Source organism: Chelonia mydas, chromosome 7, assembly GCF_015237465.2.
Source record: "Chelonia mydas isolate rCheMyd1 chromosome 7, rCheMyd1.pri.v2, whole genome shotgun sequence".
Taxonomy (NCBI): Eukaryota; Metazoa; Chordata; order Testudines; family Cheloniidae; genus Chelonia; species Chelonia mydas.
The window spans coordinates 2,095,928-2,110,057 of NC_057853.1; the positions used below are offsets into that span (position 1 = coordinate 2,095,928).

The 14,130-nt window shown below is 45.0% G+C and overlaps 1 protein-coding gene across 1 annotated transcript in view; it reads right to left on the bottom strand.

Moving 5' to 3' along the window:
- Positions 1-9,652: 9,652 nt before the first annotated feature.
- Positions 9,653-14,130, bottom strand: part of CFAP20DC (CFAP20 domain containing) — a 167,205-nt gene continuing 162,727 nt past the window's right edge. Inside the window, exon 16 of the mRNA XM_043550764.1 lies at positions 9,653-9,907. Coding sequence (XP_043406699.1) covers positions 9,802-9,907 — 106 coding nt within the window. The 3' untranslated portion in view covers positions 9,653-9,801. The remainder of the gene's footprint in view (positions 9,908-14,130) is intronic.

A 14,130-nucleotide genomic window follows, 5' to 3' on the forward strand; every position in this document is an offset into this window, starting at 1 on the left:
GCACAGCAGGGCTCCCGAGAAAATCCGGTCTTGCCGACGCTGGGGTTTCCAAGGCATGAGTACATGGCAGGGGAAGTCCAATACAGCAGGAAGTTTAAAGCGCGCACTGATTCCTCTGTATTTCTAACCCAGCTGCCAAAAAAACGGACCAAAGAGCAGAGACTGAATGTCCACAAGTCATTGCCCTTCCTAACGGTTAGCAAACCAGGAAGCAGGGCTGCTTCTGAAGGGGCAATGGGATAGGAAAAGGCTCGGCTTGGTTAGCCTGCGCCGGTCTCCAGCATTTCAGGCTGGTGAATGTGGAGGAGTTCATGGCAGTTTCCAAAGCTTCATCCATGGCTGCAGGGTGTGTACTGGTTCGAACATCTGGGGCAGGGCCTGAAACATCCCAGTTCCAGCTGTTTGTACAGCTGCTAAAAAGCAGGTTAACTCCAGCTATGAAAACTGCAGGCATCGGCGGCACACACCCCTGGCGTGCCTTGAAGCAGAGCCATCGGCTTAGCAGGGGGCTGATTTTAAATAGTTTTTAGTGCCAAAAAAGGTAGCAGTTGAGGAGGCCACATTACTATAGCAACCAGGGGAGAAAGTGGAAATTAGCAATGATGCCACATCGGACAGATTGGTTTTATTTTTGTTACATGTAGAGCATTGCTTAAAAAAATGCCCAACATATACCACAAAGACAGCGGGGGAAGTCCTTTTAGTATAGAATAGGATTATGCAAAATGATTTTCTAAAATTTTATCAAGAGGCAAGTAGTCTTCACAATCTTGGCTTTTGACAGACATGCCCCCAGATAGGAAGTTTTTCAGAGCAAGAGTATGTAATGTGACAAAGCTCTGTCCTTGCCTCCGTGGGTCCAGCGTTTCCTGGCGGATTTCGCTAGCCTCAGAGGCTCACTGTGACCCTCCACGTAACCCTTCTCTCTCTAGAGACAAGGGTCACAGTCTACTGAGCCATTTTCATCATAAGCTAGTGAGGGAGGTGAGGAGAAGTTATCCTTCCTTGCACAGTCTCTGTTGTCTCCCAGTCTCAATGATTAATCAGGGGGCAAAGGTGGTGGAGGGGGGCAAAGCCCGGGCCCACCCTCTACTCCGGGCTCCAGCCCAGGGACCCTAATAGTATCAGCTATGGTAGCTGACCTTTTAGAAACATGACATGTACAATTCCCTGGGCTACTTCCCCCACAGCAGACCTCACTTCCTCAAGCTCCACTTCACCCTTACCTCAGGGCCTCCTTCCTTGTGCCTGATATGGTGTGTACTACTCAGCCTCTCCAACAGCGCAACTTCCTCCCACAGCTCCTGACATGCACACCCACCTGACTGACTGGGAGGCTTTTAACTAGTTTCAGCCAGCCCCTGATTGGCTTCAGGTGTCCCAATCAACCTAGCCTTCTCCCTGCCTTCTGGAAAGTTCTTAATTGGCCCCAGGTGTCTTAATTGACTTGGAGCAGCTGCCATTTCATTTATCCTGGTACCAGGGATTTGTTTAGCCTGGAGCTAATATATCTATCTCCCTCTACTTTTCTACAGCCATCTGGCCTTGCCCCGTCACATATCCCCCCCCTCTGCTCAACACCATAGAGTTGGGCAACTTGGGAAGCCAGGCTGTATGCTCGTGACAGACCATCAGCGTTGCCATGGTGGCATCCAGCCCTGTGCCGTATGTGGAACTGGAATGGTTGGAGGGATAAGAACCACCTGGTGACCCTTGCATTCTTTTCCTTATTCCGCTGCATCCACTGGAAGGATGCATGGTCCGTCACAAGAGTAAATCGCAGGCCTAAGAGGTAACAACACAGTGTCTCCATAAGTCATTACAGAATCTCATGGTATTGTCAGGTTTAGGCACTAGAACAATTGGACTGGACCACTGACTGTAAGATTCTTCAATAACCCCTAATTCTAACATTTTCTTTACTTCTGCCTTGATTTCTTCTCTTTTGGCTGCTGGGATTCAGTAGGGTCTCAATGTTACCTTGGTTCCGGGGATCGTGTGGATATGGTGATAGGTCTCAGTCGTCCGCCCTGGTTTTGTAGAGAACACATCTCGGTTGCGATTAATCACGTCGGCTGCCTCAATCTTTTGGATCGGCGTCAAGTTGGATGATATCGTCACTTGCTCGTGTAAGTTATCCTCCTGGGGAAGGATCTCCTGCATAACTAAGCATACCTCTCGATCGTGCCAAGGTTTTAGAAGATTGATGTGGTAAATTTGCTCCGATTTCCCTGGAAATCAGAGGAATTGGTGGGTTAACACAGGTCAATTCCAATGACAGTCGAATAAGGAATAAGTCTGCTAGGGATCCTTAGAGTGGAACAAAAGGTCAGGCTCTTGTTTTTGTCAGCCGTGAACAGGTCCTAATGAAGGATGACCCCTTTCCTGGGAAATGACGTGAAACACAGACTCCTGGATTATCCACTCATGAGCTGATGAGAAATGCCTGCTCCAACGGTCCACCAGAGTGTTCTGCAAACCTGGAAGGTGAATCGCTGTGAGAGGTACTCGATGGTGGGGATGGCTGTGCCCCCCCGCCATATAAAACATGAAAGTCATACTGTCAGTCAGAATTTGGATAGTCAGCTCTTGAATCTTGAATGCAGCTGTCACGCATGGTTTGGTATGTAGGGGTGGATTAAAGGGTACTCCTCTGCACACCTTGTTGGGATCATTCTGCCAATGTAGTGATGAAAGCATGTCTTGGGTAGGGCTGGTTCTGGGGCAGGCGAGCAGGGCGGTTGCCTGGGTGCCTACTTCCTGGAGACGCGATACCGCTCTAAGGTTTTTGGTGGTGTTTTCTGGTTTTGGCTCAGCCACATGGGGTGTGGGTGCCGAAAATATTTTCAACCCTGGCTGGCAAAACAAACAAGGCCACTCCTGCTCTTGGGGAATCAGCACAGGGCCTTTCCATGTAGTGTCTGCTCAGTGCATGTCCTGATTTTAGCCAACCCCGCACACAGCGCAGGAGTAGTCTGGCATGCTGTGTGATGAATGTGCAGGAGGCCAGGTATCTGAGTAGACTTAGACAAGTCCTTAGTGTAATCTGTGGAGTTGTTTGTAGTTGAGTAACAAGTTCATGGCTTCGAACCTGTTTTGGGGGCAGACCGGCTCTGGCTGTTGTAGAGTCTAATGCTGCCCCTGTGGATTTTATTTGCTGTGCTGGTATTAAAGGGGACTCTTCTCTGTTGATATTTAGGCTGAGCATCATGAAGAGTTGAAGAATCTGATGGGTGGAGGTTTCCACCTGTTGTGGAGACTTTCCTCAGATGAGCCAGTCATCCAGGTACATGTTATGCCTTGTCTTCTCAGATGAGCTGCTTCCTACCTTTCTCCCTCAGCGAGGCTCCACAGTTCCCCCGGGGTCTCTGGAGTCCTCCAGTGGCCTAGTTCCTGCCGGCGCGGTCCCTTTTCCAGGTTCGTCAGGCAGCCTGGAGTCCGTCTGGAGCTTTGTGTGCAGTGCCTTGTAGTCAGGGCCTGTAGCAGCTCCCTGGAGAGAGCCTGCCATCTGCCTCCTCCCCCTTCAGCAGCCTGCCCAGATTGAGCTGGGCTGCTTCCTTTTATACTCCGCCTCCAGGCTGAGCATGCCCAGCAGAGTCGGAGGAGCAGGGTTTCCTCAACCTGTAAAGCACAGTTAACCCTTTGCAGGCTGGTGCGGGGTAGGTATACCCCATCACATATGGCTAAACATAAATGTATAATCTAGGAACAAAGAATGTCGGCTGTACTTTCAGGATGGGGGACTGTACCCTGGGAAGCAGCGACTCTGGAAAAGATTGAGGGATGGTGACAGACAATCAGCAGAACATGGGCTCCCAGTGCAACACTGTGGCTAAAATAGCTCATGGGATCCTGGGAGGCATCACCAGTGGATCCTGAGTAGGAGCCGAGAGGTTGTTTGACCCCTGGATTTGGCCCTGGTGTGACCGCTGCTGGAATCCCGTGTCCAGTTCTGGTGTCCACAGTTCATGAAGGATGTTGATAAACTGGAGAGGGTTGGTGCCTGATCTATTGATTATTAATTACATTGATCAGCTAGAAATCCTAATTAATGCTCAGTGGGTTGGCAGGATCCTGCAATCAGACCCAGAAGGATTAGAGTTATTACAGTGATGAGGTCCCTGGTGTGCATGAAGGAGAGATTACGTTTAGGAAAGGCATTCTGCCCCAAGAATAATTTCATTTAGCACAACTCGCAAAGCCACAAACGCTCCAACCCAGGAAAGAAGGTAGCGATAATATAAAATGAGCATCTGAGCGTTCATATATTCACACCATACGTTGCAGAAAAACCCAGAATGTTAGTCATCCTCCTTCTCCTCCTCCTCACCACCAGTGGTTGTCATCCTGACATCTCTCCAGGCATGCAGGTGGGGACACAGCTTTCATAATGTGTTACGCTAACACCAATATGCCTAATCCATATTCAGCAGGGGTTTCAGCCCGTCTTCCTTATTTGAATATCCACACCCCATTAATGTTGGGATGCCTTTCTCCCATAGGTTACTAGGCTTTTTACCTCAAGTTCATTAGCGTGTATGTCCATCAGCTGCCATAGCATTCTTGTGGTCAGACATCTGCTGATGTTACAACTTTAAAATATCTCAAGCTAGTATAAACTGACATCTTGGGGTTACCTGTCAGCAGTTTAGACATACTTGTGGATTCCAGCATTCTATCTTGTGATATCTTATGATCTAAGTCACTCCTGGTTAGCTGTACATATGGACTTTATGCCTTGATTAGTTTAGCTAAACTATTGTCTGACAGGCCTTCAGACCTATAGGCTCATTGGGTTACTGCCTTAACTTTGCCTTCCTCAGCAAATAGTTATACCTACAGGCTACAGGGTTCAGAGAAGAGCCATGAGAATGATTAAAGAACTAGAAAACATGACATATAGTGATAGACTCCAGGAGCTCAATCTATGTAGTTTAACAAAGGGAAGGTTAAGGGGTGACTTGATCACAGTCCATAAGTATCGACATGGGGAACAAATATTTAATAATGGGCTCTTTAATCTAGCAGAGAAAGGTCTAACACCATCCAATGCCTGGAAGTTGAGGCTAGACAAATCCAAATTGGAAATAAGGCAAAAAATGTGAACAGTCAGAGTAATTAACTTTTGGATCAACTTACCAAGGTGTTGCTGTGGAATCTCCATCACAGACAATTTTGAAATCAAGACTGGATGTTTTCCCAAAAGCTCTGCTCTACAAATTATTTTGGACAACACAGCCACAGGCACTTGTAAATCTCCACTCTGAGTTTGTTCCTCCTTCTAAGAAATTTTCTCTGGTGGCCGAGGATCATGTGTTGTCCTCTGGAGCACCAGAGGTTTTTGCCCTTGCATAGAGGAGGAGGTGCAAAGACTCTGATCTCAAGCGCATGGGCCACATGCACACCAAGAGTGGAGTGTATATATATATATATATATGGACAAGCACTTGAAGAAGAAATCCCCAATCCCTTTAAAAGCTGGTTGATTGAAAGGAGGGTTGCCAACCTTACCAGTCTGAAACAAGCCCACATGTGACATGTACAAGCTATAGACACAGGGTCCAAGGTCTTTGATGAGTTTCATTCAAGCCTTGCCAACCGCAGATAGCATCTACCAAACTAGCTGATTCTTGCAACTTCACAGCTCAACTAGAAAGCACTGATGAGGCATTATTAAAATTGATTGCATTTCAAAACTTCTTTACTCTCAGGGATCAGTTGTTGGGCTGCCTGCAGATAGCCTGAAAATCTTATGCCCATCACAGTTTTTACGTGTTTGGAAGCACTCCCTAGTGTGAATTTTGCAATTCTCATGAATCACAAATCAAAACATTGTACATAACTGCTAGAAGCAAATCTATGTGCTTCCTTAAGTCTTGCCACTTTCAGCATAAATGCTGACTTTGATAAACTGGCTGAAGAAAAGAATCAATAACATGCTCCACCTTAGTAATGCTTTAGTTCGAGGCTCTTAGAATGATGATGAAGAAGAATGGCAGTAACAGAAGCTACGCCTTGTTTTGGTCTGCACACGGTGCTGGAGTTCACATGATGATGGTCATGCAGCCCATAAGATGTCAAACAGACAATGCTGCTCATTAAGACAAAAAGGACAAACATCCCAACATAATGCTATAGGAGTGCATTCCTCACATGCAAAATACATGTCATAGTGACAGGAAGGCGCAAACAATGTAACAACATCGCCCTCTGAAGCAGCAAGAGACTTATATGCAGTTCCTCCCTCCACTGGCCAGCCTGTACTTTCTTTAGGCTCTATATTGTTGCCAGAAGCATAGTATCTGAGCATCTAGCTGCTGAGCCGTACCCAGAAGCTCCTCATTCACTTTTCCTGCTACTCAGTGAGCTTAACTGCAATTTTAGGTGGATGGCAATGTTCCCTCTAATTTTTGACAGGCCGTATGTGCAAAAAATGTCTTTTGTGCAAATTTTTGACAGGCCGTGTGCGCAAAAAATGTCTTCTGTGCAAATTGTTGTACGTGCGGTGTTTTGCCGTGTGCGCGGGGTTTAGGATCTGTGTGCGCGCGCACACGCGCACAGCTTAAGGGAACAGTGGTGGATGGAGAAAAGATTCAGTTTAAAATAAATTCCTGTGCAATCTTCGATGAAAACCCTGAATGCTGGGTCTCCATGTGCTTTTCTGTAGGACCGGTGTTGAAGCCCTAGGAGAGGGACAGTGAAGTGAATTCTAGCCCACCCCCAAGTTACAACAATTTCTGACAAGCATTTTAAACAAGTGGCTTTTCTCTCCCCATGTTCATGAAAATATTTTGGTCAATACCAATTTAAGATTTACTCATCTTTGATTAAATGTGGGACTTTTCCCAATTCTAAATACTATAGGGAGTTCCTGATGGTGTTTAACACATTTACCATATGGAGAACAAATGCTTTCCACTATTCTCTCCTCATTGCTGATAAGCAGTAACCTGATCCAAAGAGCACTGAGAAGAAAGTATTCTGTGTTGTAATTGAAATCAAAGTGTACATTATTTTTATTACAAATATTTACACTGTCAAATGATAAACAAAAGAAATAGTATTTTTCAATTTACCTCACACAAGTACTGAAGTACAATCTCTGTCATGAAAATGCAACTTACAAATGTCGATTTTTTTGTTATATAACTGCACCCAAAAACAAAACTATGTAAAACTTCAGAGCCCACAAGTCCACTCAGTCCTACTTAGAATCACAGAATCATAGAATAACAGAGTTGGAAGAGACCTCTGGAGGCCATCTAGTCCAACCTCCTGCCCAGGGCAGGACCAATCCCAACTAAATCATCCCAGCCAGGGCTTTGTCAAGCCTGACCTTAAAAACTTCTAAGGAAGGGGATTCCACCACCTCCCTAGGTAACGCGTTCCAGTGTTTCACCACCCTCCTAGTGAAAAAGTTTTTCCTAATATCCAATCTAAATCCCCCCCACTGCAACTTGAGACCATTACTCCTTGTCCTGTCATCTGCTATCACTGAGAATAGTTTAGATCCATCCTCTTTGGATCCACCTTTCAGGTAGTTAAAAACAGCTATCAGATCCCCCCTCATTCTTCTCTTCCGTACACTAAACAATCCCAGTTCCCTCAGCCTCTCCTAGTACGTCACGTGTTCCAGACCCCTAATCATTTTTGTTGCCCTTCACTGGACTCTCTCCAATTTCTCCACATCCTTCTTGTAGTGTGGGGCCCAAAACTGGACACAGTACTCCAGATGAGGCCTCACCAGTGTCAAATAGAGGGGAACGATCACGTCCCTCGATCTGCTCGCTATGCCCCTACTTATACAGCCCAAAATGCCATTGGCCTTCTTGGCAACAAGGGCACACTGTCGACTCATATCCAGGTTCTCGTCCACTGTCACCCCTAGGTCCTTCTCTGCAGAACTGCTGCCTAGCCATTCGGTCCCTAGTCTGTAGCGGCGCATGGGATTCTTCCGTCCTAAGTGCAGGACTCTGCACTTGTCCTTGTTGAACCTCATCAGATTTCTTTTGGCCCCATCCTCCAATTTGTCTAGGTCCCTCTGTATCCTATCCCTACCCTCCAGCGTATCTACCACTCCTCCCAGTTTAGTGTCATCTGCAAACTTGCTGAGGGTGCAATCCACACCATCCTCCAGATCATTAATGAAGATATTGAACAAAACCGGCCCCAGGACCGACCCTTGGGGCACTCCGCTAGATACCGGCTGCCAACTAGACATGGAGCCATTGGTCACTACCCGTTGAGCCCGACAATCTAGCCAACTTTCTACCCACCTTGTAGCGCGTCCATCCAGCCCATACTTCTTTAACTTGCTGACAAGAATACTGTGGGAGACCGTGTCAAAAGCTTTGCTAAAGTCGAGGAATAACACGTCCACTACTTCTCGTTCTGCCAGTCACTAAGACAAACAAGTTTGTTTACATTTACAAGAGATAATGCTGCCCTCTTCTTATTTACAATGTCACCAGAAAGTGGGAACAGGCATTTGCATGGCATTTTTAGCCGGCATTGCAAGGTATTTATGTGCCAGATATGCTAACCATTCATATGCCCCTTTATGCTTCAGCCAACGTTCCAGAGGACATGCTTCCATGCTGATGATGCTAGCTAAAAAAATAATGCGTAAATTAAATTTGTGCCTGAACTCCTTGGGGGAGAAGTGTATGTCCCCTGCTCTGCATTCTGCCTTATATTTCATGTTATAGCAGTCTCGGATGATGACCCAGCACGTTGTTCATTTTAAAAACACTTTCACTGCAGATTTGACAAAATGCAAAGAAGGTACCAATGTGAGATTTCTAAAGATAGCTACAGCACTTGACCCAAGATTTAAGAAACTGAAGTGCCTTCCAAAATCTGAGAGGGATGAGGTGTGGAGCATGCTTTCAGAAGAGCAACACTTAAAAGAGCAACACTTCGATGTGGAAACTACAGAACCTGAACCACCAAAAAAGAAAATCAACCTTCTGCTGGTGGCATCTGACTCAGACAATGAAAATGAACATGCATCGGTCCGCACTGCTTTGGATTATTATCAAGCAGAACCCGTCACCAGCATGAACGCATGTCCCCTGGAATGGGGGTTGAAGCATGAAGGGACATATGAATCTTTAGCACACCTGGCACGTAAATATCTTGCGATGCCGGCTACAATAGTGCCATGCGAACGCCTGTTCTCACTTTCAGGTGACATTGTAAACAAGAAGCGGGCAGCATTATCTCCTGCAAACGTAAACAAACTTGTTTGTCTGAGCGACTGGCTGACCAAGCGGTAGGACTGAGTGGACTTGGCAGGCTTTACAATTTTACATTGTTTTATTTTTGAATGCAGTTTTCTTTGTACATAATTCTACATTTGTAAGTTCAACTTTCATGATAAAGAGATTGCACTATAGTACTTGTATGAAGTGAAGTGAAAAATACTATCTTTTTTGTTTTTATACAGTGTATTTGTAATCAAAAATAAATATAAAGTGAGCACTGTACATTTTGTATTCTGTGTTGTAATTGGAATCAATATATTTGAAAATGTAGAAAACATCCAAAAATATTTAAATAAATGGTATTCTATTATTAACAGTGCGATTAGTCACATGATTAATCATGATTCATTTTTTTAATTGCGCGATTAATCACAATTAATTTTTTTAAATGTTTGACAGCTCTAGTCTTCCCCGAATTCGGTCTACTGCCATTTGGGGCTGAGATCATACTGCTTCAAGGATGATACCAGTGCACCGGAAGGTGTTCTTACAGCAGACTGCTGCCGTTTGCTCCAGACCATGCCATCCCGAGTTTTTACATGAAAGTCCGTGTTCTGTTTCCGTTGCGAGGGGGTTGAGAGTCGGCATTTAGTCGAGTGGCTAGGTGTTGAACGAAACCAAATGTCAAGACACAAAGGCAGCTGCAAAGGAGGAACAATGTTGTCAGCCGCATTTGCTATAAGTCATTTTTTACTTCAGTCTCCCCTGGGGATCTGGGATTGTTGGATATCGGCAAAGACACGTCTTCTTTCTGGTACAACTTGAATTAATTACCCTGGTAACACTTTATTTACCTTTTGTTTGTTACCAGTGATTTGAATTTTATATACAAATGAACTAAGTTTGGTTACCAGGTTTGAATTCGATAGTTTGATTCTTTCCACTCTCCCCAAACCTGTGGGTGGTGAGGGCAGTGCACCCTTGAAATACGTGGGTGTGTTTTTATTTTTGATGGAGAGTCCCTGGCAAGGAAACATCTATTCTCCCAGAGCCTTAGCAGTGGCAGAACAGTTTTGTTAACCTTTTAAAGGAATCGCTGTCTCCCACTTTGAGAGAGATCCACTACCTCCTACCTTTGGTGTAAGAGAGAGCGGTCCCACAAAATCAATTCAGAGGGCTTAATTGGTCCCCTGCTGTTCTTCAAAGGGAACACTTACACTGAGAGTTTTAACCGCAAAGTTGGTTTTACAATATTTTATTTTCCTTGTATAGGACTTTAAATTAGGGATTTAGTCCTTTTGCATTCCCTTAATCAAAGAAATTCAGTGGGAGTGACAGGTTGGCTCACAAACATGTGAGCGTCTGTTTACATCACGCCCCTATGATCCCCTTTTGGAGAATAAATTAGCTTTATTATTTGGATGTACACAGGGTCCATTTGACCTTTTACTTTGAGAACATAAAGGGGCTTCCTACGGCAAGAGGCTAAAACACTAATACAACACAACAGTGGGATGTGTAAGAGGTGAACCATTTGAGCAGGCAAATCCTCAAATACCAGAAGGACAAACATTTTATCAGGGCATTAGATACTCAAATAGAACCCTAAAAGAATACAATTCACATATGAATTGACAATACACCACAACATTCCATTGCAGTACATTATGCTTAGCCAAATCAACCTATAATCCAAAAGACCAGGTTAATCCCAATCTCAACATCAAGTTAATGCTGAGATTTGGTACGGTCTAATCCCGAGCTCAGGCCCAGTGTTAGAATTACTATTATGTGACGAATCCTGACGTAGACAGTTGCAACACTCACATGAAGGAAAAGCCTTCCATATTTACAAGGTTTTTTAACAGTATTAACAAATTTGGAAACGCTCCAACCCAACAAGGCTAGGTAGAAATAATACAGAATGAGCATATGAGCCTTTATATACTCACACCATCCCTTGCATAAAGACCTGAAAGTCATCCTCGTCATCCTCACCACCACCAGTGGTCACTGTCTTGGCAACTTCCAAGGCACACAGGTCAGGATAAAATGTTTATAATGTGTTATGCTGACACCACTATACCTAATGCATATTCAATAGGGGTTTTAGTCCCTTTTCCTTATTTGAACTTCCACACCCACTAATGTTGGGATGCCCTTCTTCCATACGTTACTAGGCCTTTTACCTCAAGTTTATTAGCATGTACGTCCATTAGTTGCCATGGCATTCTTGCGATCAGGCATCTGCTGATGTTCCAACTTGAAAATATCTCAAGCTGGTATAAACTGACATTGTGAGGTTACCTGTCAGCAGTTTAGTCAGCCCAGCATTCTATCTTGTGATATCTTACAATTAAAGCTACGATTCTGTCACGGAGGTCATGGTTTCCATGACTTTCCAGGATCACTTCCAGGACAGGGCTGGAGCAGCAGCTGTCAGAATAGCTGAGCAGCAGCCAGCCCAGGGCCAGCAGAACAGCTGACTGGCGGCCAGCCCCGTGGCCACTGGAACAGCAGTCCCCAACCTGCAGGAGCAGCAGCTGGGATTGGGTCAGCCCCTGCCGCAGGAGCAGTAGTGGGGGGGCTGGAACGGCTGCAAGCCTCGACAGTGCTCTCTTTGTCCCACCCCTCACCCGGGTATTTTTAGTAAAAGTCAGGGACAGGTCACAGGCTTCCATGGTTTTTTGTTTATTGCCCGTGACCTGTCCCTGAGTTGTACTAAAAATACCCATGACAAAATCTTAGCCTTACTTATGATCCAGGTTTACTCCTCATTAGCTGCTTATGCTTTTTGGGCCCTATGCCTTGATCAGTTTAGCTAAACTACTGTCTGACAGCCCTGGAGGCTTGGTATGCTCATTGGGTTCCTGCCTTAAATTATACCTGTGCCTTCCTTGGCAAACACCTACACCTACAGGCTACAACCCTGAAGATGGGGGTAACAGGCAAGAACCCTTAGAAGAAAGGATGACTCACCATGAGTATGGCCTTACTAGATAACTTCCTGGACCATTAGAGATAGTCAGGGATCTAAGGATGGAGCTCTCAATGCCCCCTGTAAGTAGAAGGCCTTCACATACTTCTCCTGGTTTTCCATACTCTCTATATCCATCCAGCAATAATTTTAGACTACACTGTCACACAGCATCTGCTGAGTGCAGCTGTTATAACACTCCTTGCTGGGGAGTGACTCTCACCAAGATACATGGAACACAGAACATACGTTGGTCCATTGCAGATTCTGAGTCTTGCACGATGGACACTTCTTACAGCTAGCCACTTTGTCACAGTAAGCCATGGTTCAAAACCAGCAGTGAACCAGGCCTGATTCACAAGGCAGCCTTGGCAGCAGCAGGTCACTCCTCTGAGACCTGGAGACCTGAGGCAATACAAGGAACAGAAATGATCTGGTTTCAAAAACCACCAGAGAAGAGAGCAGACCAACATAACCCCCCATAATTATCCTGAGATGAACAATGTGTTTCTAAGAACAATTGCCAGAAATACAGTGGACACTACAGAGAGAGACTCAGAATGCCCTGAGCTAAGTGGCGCTGGAAGGAGGGAGGTTGGGTCTGTATAACCTTGTATAGCCTATTTCAGAGTAGCAGCCGTGTTAGTCTGTATTCGCAAAAAGAAAAGAAGGACTTGTGGCACCCTAGAGACTAAAAATTTTATTTGAGCATAAGCTTTCGTGAGCTACAGCTCACGAAAGCTTATGCTCAAATAAATTTTTTAGTCTCTAGGGTGCCACAAGTCCTCCTTTTCTTCTTGTATAGCCTAGAATCTGCAAGGAAGTGACTATCCCATAAGTGAGGATCAGCCAAGGCAATTCTCAAAGGTCAGAAACATAATTCCAATGCACATTTAAATTGAATATAGGAGTCACAAAAAAAGGGTCTAAAACTGGTTGGCAGAAATATGTTGACACAGGGTAAGTGAATTACATCAGTACAGTATCTGTCTTCCTGCAGATTCTGTTGGCACGCTCACTTGAATCAATTTGTGATGATACGCTTAAGCCTGCCAAGGAAGCCAACTACATGATTTGATCTTATGCCAAGCTCCTATTAACAACTGCATTTTCTATTGATGCCAGGATGTTCATTAACTGGGATCCATAATTACAAATAATTTAGAGACATACCATTTTCAATCACTTGCCAGTTGTAACCTAAACCTGACCTTAGAATGCTTTATTCTTAGCAAAAATTCACAGAGTAATCATCTTGCAAATGACTGCTATAGCATAGATATAATCAAGCAGAGGGTCAGAACACTAGAAATGTCTGTAGATCCCTTGGGAAATGCCCTGGGAGTAAAGCATTCGCAATCAGGATTGGGGGGCGCCTTGTGCTCGGTGCTGTTCAAATTCAGACACATAGACAGGGTATCCAGCTCTGAAAGCTTATAGCCTAATTTAAGGCAAGGTGAAACAAGTGAGCAACACACAACAGGAGCGAAGATGCAGGAAGAAAGCAAAATACATGGCTACATAAGCTAGAAAGTGCAAAATGTGGGTAAATCCAAATCAGTAACTTTTTAACGGATTCGAAAGCCAGCAGGGACCATTGTGATTATGTGGCCTGAGCGCCTGTGTAACACAGGCCAGAGAACTTCCCCAGAGTAATTACAGAGCAAAAAATACAATTTGGTTTAATCAGATACCATCTTTTGCTGGGAGGTGTAACACAGCAGCTGTACGTGCGCCCAGAGTGCATCTCCACATCTGAGAGATGCACCCAGCTTCCTCCCTAGTAACCCACTTCTATCCATAGCTCTGCTTATCGAATGGTGGAACCCCACCCCCACCCGTTGGAAGAGGGAATCTGTGAAGTGAGATTAATCACTACACTTTGGGATCATGGAGTTTTCCAGTCAGATAGCAAATCTCTATTGTGGTTTGGATTCACAGCTTGAC